A 6,629-nucleotide genomic window follows, 5' to 3' on the forward strand; every position below is an offset into this window, starting at 1 on the left:
ACTGTAAGAAGCAAGAGTTTCTCCATCTGAGATTTCAAAAAGTCAATATTTTAGTCTCAATGCAGTTAAGTAATTCATTTCTAAAATACGCTCAGCTCAATAATGCATTCATTCAACACTGTCAGGCAACATCTGCAGGTTTACCCAGATTAAAAAAACATTTTTACAAAAAAGGAAGTAGCCTACATATCAGCCAATGATTAAAATGACACTAAATAAAAATGGTTACTTGCCTTTGGGGGTTATAAAAATCAATATAAATGATTTAGTTTGAAACTGGATGTGTGGTCTTTTACGTTGTAGTCTGGCTGTGTCAGCTTCGTTTGGATGACCTGGATAGTTTCGGGTTGTTGGACCTGTTTTATTTGTGAGGTGAAAATTATTGTTTGATCTGCTTTCATCACGGAGGACTGTGAACTCTTTCCCAACAAAAGGCTAACACAAACATCAAGGGTGGAGGTGGTCACAGTGGCATTACTTTTTCCATAATGGTACACTTACATTCTTTGTTTTTAGCATTAATAGGGTTTGTTTTTCTACCACACCTGTGCATTATGTGTAGGTTTAATAGCAGACATTTATTGTGATGCATGGTGTGCAAACATTCTCATTAATTTCACCCCTGTGCTCTTGTGCACATCACTGGTTAAAAGCACATCTGATAGCCCACAGAACAAGAAAAATAGAAGACATGTTTAGACGTATATAAAATAATCTACTTTAATAATTTATGTCTAATATGGTTTTTCCACAAAAATCCTTGAATTTACATCTACTCCTCCCTAAATTAAAAATATATTTCATCTCACAAATTTAACTGCTGGACACAAGATGTCTCCTACCTCACTGTAAAGTTAATTCTCAGTGTTTGTGCACTGGAGGCTTCAGGTTTCCACATCACACTTGTATAAGTTGAATACTAGACCATCACTGGCTTCCAAACTATCTGGGATGTCGTGAATCATGCTCGTAGGCCTGCCCCTTCTAACTGGATTTTCAGTGGGTACAGAGTAACTTTCCACTTTCAGAAGATGAATGTGAAAACAGCCTTCTAGTGTCACACTCTGCACTGAGATCATTCTGTACATACAGTGAAACTCAAACATTCAACTGTAGGAACAGGAAGAAAAACATATTTTTGAGTGGAGGGGAACTTTAGTATTATTATAGTCATATATTTAAGCATACATCCAACAACCGTTTTTGAGCTATCTGTATCCCACAATGTTTCATTTGCTATTAACTCATGGATGTATTATAAGAATTAAAGTATTTCAGAAGTATTAACCCCCTTCATAACAATCTGTACAGTTTTTTTTTTTTAAAGAAAACACCATTACCCATAATCCATCACGATGACGTAGAACGCGACAGACATCAAGATGGTGCTTGAAAGTACTATGGTCTGGTAAGGAAATGAAAATATGTTTAAAATGAACACTTTAAATGCCAGTTTTTTACTAAAACAATCTAATGCATGATGAATTGATATACGCGTTTTGAGGTCGTTTGTTTGAAACATGAGTGTAGGTTTAAGCTACTTGTTTTTTTTTTGTATTAAAGATGAGCTATTCCCTGAGTCACTCTACAGCCAAACGTTAGCTAGCAGCAGCTCCCAGCATTAGCTTAGCTGGCTAAAAGGTTTTAGTTAGGTTATGGTCTCTAAGCACTTTATATTCCCAATAACGATAATCAACGTAGTGTTGCTAAACGAGGTTTAAGGACTGAGCTTCTAAGTCCTGAGTTATGCCTCACGCCGAATAAAACTGGAGCAAGCATTCATTTGGATATATTGTTGCTAACATGTTACTTAAAGATCACGATTTTGCATGTATACAGAGAGACGTGTGTTGTTTCTGACACAATCTGATCAAAACTAATAAACATGAACGTTGTCTCAAGTGTAGTATGTATCGGTACCGCAGACCTATTGCATTGGTTTGTGTTACTGTAACAGTTACGTTACGTTTCTATTACAAACCAACAGATTATGGTGTCCATCAGGGTTACGATTCAAGATTTTCATTATCGATCAATATAAAGATTATTCTATTAATTATTTTGTCTGTTTAATGTTAGAAAACAGCCATCACATATTCCCAATATGACTTCTGTAAATCGCTTTTTTTGTCTGACCAACAGTCCAAAACCACAAAATGTTATAATGAACTCAGAGAAAGGTAGAAAATCCTCACATTTGATTGAGTGGTTTCACAAATTGTTTCTGCTTGATAAATTACTTAAAACATGAATCACTTATAAATTTTTATTAATTTTCTGTCAATCAACAAATCAATTAATTGACTAATTGTTTCAGCAATAGGGTCCTCTCCCTGTACATGTTCTCATCAGAGATACACCGATGTATCAATGTATTAAAATACACAATTTGACAAAATATCGATTGCTGGTAGGCCAATACCAATATTTTGTCAAATTGTGTATTTTACTTTTTTTTCCAGCACTAGCAGTTGTTAACAGTCCTGTTGTTTTTTCTTAGTGTGGACAACAGTGAGTACATGCGCAATGGAGACTTTCTGCCCACCAGGCTGCAGGCTCAGCAGGATGCAGTTAATATTGTTTGCCACTCCAAGACTCGCAGCAACCCAGAAAACAATGTGGGCCTCATCACCATGGCAAAGTAAGAGACAGCGCATTTGAATTAGTGTACTGACATTTAAAATATGTTAAGATAATAACACAGATGTTATGTCCCCGTGAAGCAACTGCGAGGTGCTGACGACACTGACTCCAGACACGGGGAGGATACTGTCCAAACTGCATGCTGTGCAGCCTCGTGGAAACATCAGCTTCTGCACCGGCATCAGGGTGGCACATGTGAGTTTGTGACTTTGATAACACAGTGTTCTCCTCCTCATCCTGTAGGACACCAATAACTTTTGGTCTGTGAAGTGAATTTTATAAACATTAGAACACATTGAGAGGTCAGTTAAAGTTATTTCTGTAAGTTTAAATAAGTCTTTATCTAGAACCTAAACTTAACCCAGCTGTGAGTGCTTCTCCTCTCCCACGGTACAGTACGAAAACAGGGCAGGCAGTCTGAGATTCGAAAAGAAGGATTCACAATTAATAGGAGCTGTAGGCCTTTTTCACAGAAGACATTTTGACTTTTTTGCAGGAAAAAGCACAAGTGTAACTAATAACAGTGTGTCAGTCCCAGTAAGTCATTCCAGTGAACCAACATGTACAACTGGAACAAGCTCACCTAAATGTAATGCAGCCATCATTAATGTTATTTGTAACACCTGTGCTTTTCTGGCTATGACATGTCAAAATGTCATGTCAGTTCATATGTTTCTTTTGTTCATGTGTTATGTCTCTCTCCTCTGTAGTTGGCTCTGAAGCACAGACAGGGCAAAAACCACAAGATGCGCATAATTGCATTTGTTGGCAGCCCAGTGGAGGACAACGAAAAAGAGGTGAGCTAAGTTCAGACATTAATCAATGTGTTTTGTGTGACATGATTTGTGACTTATATTTTGATAACCTGAAGGATAAAATCTTCAGACTTTAAAGATTTTGTTTAGATGGATTGGTAGATATCTTATCAGAAAGTATGCTGCTCACCACATTCTGAACTGTAATTATGGTGAACAGTTAGATCACAGTGGGTCATGTAAATAATTGACTGAATGGTAAACTGACACAGTTCTTCTCGCTGGGTTATTGAGAGAATTGACAAACTCAACTTTAACAGTCAATATCTGTTAAAGTCATAATGTTAAACACAACATTATCAGTGGAAATATGCAGACAGCAGGGGTCTGTCTGACAAAAGTATTTGGGTAAGATTGCTGAGTAAAACTTCAAATTTCAAATTGGGAACATAGACTGATGTAAACAAAGTAGGGATGCACTGATCTAACTTTTTCTTGGCCAATACTGATTCTGATTTAAAATCTAAAATCTAAAAATGTTTAGTAGTGTGAGTTTGTGGTCGGCTCTGACTGACTGAATGCAACTGATAGTGGAGCCACTGTTGACAAAGTAACATTATTTAGTTTAGATTGGTCACGTCATGGTTGATACCTGATACAATTAATAAGTTCAGTTTGGGTGCCAATACTGATCTGGTGTATCTGATTGGTGCATTCCAAAAAAATGCTGGTCCAGGTTTACTCAGTGTTGTTATCCAGCTTACTTATTAATACTTCTTCATGAATCAGATCCCTGCTCATCTGTGGGAAAAATTAAATTGGCTCATAGCAGCAGTTGACCCATATATCTGTCAGGCCCCTAATAAAACATGGAATGTTTGTGTTTGTCTTCTCTTGTAGCTTGTCAAAATGGCAAAGCGTCTGAAGAAAGAAAAAGTCAATGTGGATGTCATTAACTTTGGAGAGGAGGTATTTTACCCACAATGCTCCACACACACACACACACACACTCAACCATTATATATAATATCTAATTTGCTATTGTTGACGGTTTTACCTCTCTGTGTTGTCCGCTTCATGTGCTCACCTTTGTTTTTTTCTTACAGGAGATGAACACAGAGAAGCTGACAGCCTTCATCACCACACTGAATGGCAAAGAGGGAGTAGGCTCCCATCTGGTCACAGTGCCTCCAGGCCCCAGTCTGGCCGATGCCCTTCTGTCCTCACCCATCCTGGCCGGAGAGGGAGGTGCAGTGCTAGGCCTGGGCGCCAGTGACTTTGAGTTTGGAGTGGATCCCAGCGCAGACCCAGAGCTGGCCTTGGTAAGAGAGCAGGAGAAAAGGGCCTTTATAGTTCTTTTTAGACTTAACTTTTCTCATCTTTTGCCTCTAAAATTCTCATAATTATTCATCTCAGTGCTGCTGTTCTCTTCAAACGTACCTTCTATGCTACATTTTATCTTTTTCATTCTTTCTTCTTAGTATATTTCTGTGGTGTTATGCTACTTGTCAGTATTTCAAGTAATGCAGCCGTGTCGCTTTTTTTTGTTTCCAGCCATTTTGCTACACAAATGAAATGAGTTAAAATGTTTAAGGATAACATGGAAAGAGCCCACACTTTTTTATTTTATTTTATTTATGCCTTGTTTGTTTTCTTCCTCTCCTCACCTCTCTCTAGGCTCTACGAGTGTCTATGGAGGAGCAGAGGCAACGACAGGAGGATGAAGCTCGCAGAGCTGCTGTTGCGTCAGCTGCAGAAGCTGGCATTTCCTCCCCTGCTGCAGATGGTGAGAAAAATGCCCGCTAACTTGATTTTGCTAACTTGCTAAAAACTTCTTATTTTCTGTCAGTGTGGGAGTTTACACTGCTCAAAGAGTGTTTCCACATGGCATATGTTTCTGTCTTTCTGTTGTAGAGTCCGAGGATGCCCTCTTGAAGATGTCTGTCCCCAACACAGACTCAGCCACACCTGCTTTACCAGACTTTAGCCGCATGACAGAGGATGAACAGATCGCCTATGCTCTGCAGATGTCCATGCAGGGATCAGGAGCAGGTTAAACATGGACACCTATTTTGAATTTTCTGAATTTCTCTTCCCAGAGAATTTATAGTCTTTAAGACAAAGGGAGACTCAGTATACATCACATCAACATTATAAAACACAGACATCATTTAGTCCTTTACAGCAAGATCTCGCTTATCTGCTGCATTCAAGTCATGTCGGATCAGATATTGGATGTTGTTGAAAGGATGTGTTTTAATGTGGATCTGACTGTTAATGTGTGTATATGCACAGCAGCACTCCATCCAGGAATATAGAGCTCAGGTTAAAAATGGCTACAATTATCTGTCAGCCCCATTTTTCCTTCTCAAACAACATTTCTGTTCCATTTTTCCTGTAGAGTTTGGCGCTGAGGACATGGACACTGGAGCTGACATGGACTCCAGTGAAGCTAAGGTAAGCACAAGCCTTTATTAGATCTATTTTTTCATCAGATTTAAAAATGCTTGGTGAAGATTAGTTGCAACATTTCATTATCTGTGTCCAGGATGAAGAGGACTACGATGTTATGCAGGATCAAGAATTCCTTCAGAGCGTTCTGGAAAACCTTCCTGGAGTCGACCCCAACAACGAGGCCATCCGTAACGCCATGGGCTCTCTGGCTTCCCAGACAGGCTCTAAACCTGACGCCAAGAAGGATGAGGAGAAAAAGAAATGAAAATCCAAAGAGAGGAACTTGATATATGTTAAATAAAAACTCCTGAGAATCGCACTGCATGTGTTATTCACAGTAACATTACTACTCTCCTCAATGCAGGATTTGTTTTGTTCATCTTCTGTTTCATTTTCTTGTTTATGTAGCTGTGCAGACTGTAAACAAACCTTTGCCATTTTTAAACTTTAGGTTAAAGTCGTGTTCTGATTTTTGGGAGTATTTTGATTTCAACTTCTTTTGTGCCAAGCAGATATGCTTACTTTTGAATCTTTTGTAATATAACTACTCAGTAGCACGGGAAGATTATAATCCACAATAAATTTACAGAATACAAAGTGGTAACTTTTTCTGATGCTTGAAATTTATTTACAGTTGTGATAGCTGCAACAGTTAAATTTTACACACCTATGTTTCTGAACATCAATGAATGTTGCATTTAATTTTACGTAAGTTCACTGGTATTACATATTCATTGTTCAGTTAAAAATGGTGCTTGCATTTTAAAATGGATGTTT

General features: G+C 38.2%; 1 protein-coding gene across 1 annotated transcript; it reads left to right on the top strand.

Annotated features, from left to right (window-relative positions):
- The first annotated feature begins 1,305 nt into the window (after window positions 1–1,305).
- On the top strand, window positions 1,306–6,456 carry LOC122986892 (26S proteasome non-ATPase regulatory subunit 4-like). The gene is made up of 10 exons (XM_044358382.1): window positions 1,306–1,408; window positions 2,501–2,641; window positions 2,724–2,838; window positions 3,354–3,440; window positions 4,299–4,367; window positions 4,505–4,720; window positions 5,076–5,184; window positions 5,313–5,450; window positions 5,800–5,855; window positions 5,947–6,456. The coding sequence occupies exons 1-10, from the start codon at window positions 1,383–1,385 to the stop codon at window positions 6,115–6,117; spliced, it is 1,128 nt and encodes a 375-aa protein (XP_044214317.1). The 5' UTR covers window positions 1,306–1,382; the 3' UTR covers window positions 6,118–6,456.
- Window positions 6,457–6,629: the final 173 nt, after the last annotated feature.

The sequence above is a fragment of the Thunnus albacares genome, chromosome 8 (genome assembly GCF_914725855.1).
Source record: "Thunnus albacares chromosome 8, fThuAlb1.1, whole genome shotgun sequence".
Lineage (NCBI taxonomy): Eukaryota > Metazoa > Chordata > Actinopteri > Scombriformes > Scombridae > Thunnus > Thunnus albacares.

Bases quoted from the DNA above. Each gene is read 5' to 3' on its own strand.
- LOC122986892 (XM_044358382.1), top strand. From the start codon at position 1,383: ATGGTGCTTGAAAGTACTATGGTCTG. The intron at 2,642-2,723 runs GTAAGAGACAGC...GTCCCCGTGAAG, and splicing joins GGCCTCATCACCATGGCAAA to CAACTGCGAGGTGCTGACGA. The intron at 2,839-3,353 runs GTGAGTTTGTGA...TCTCCTCTGTAG, and splicing joins CCGGCATCAGGGTGGCACAT to TTGGCTCTGAAGCACAGACA.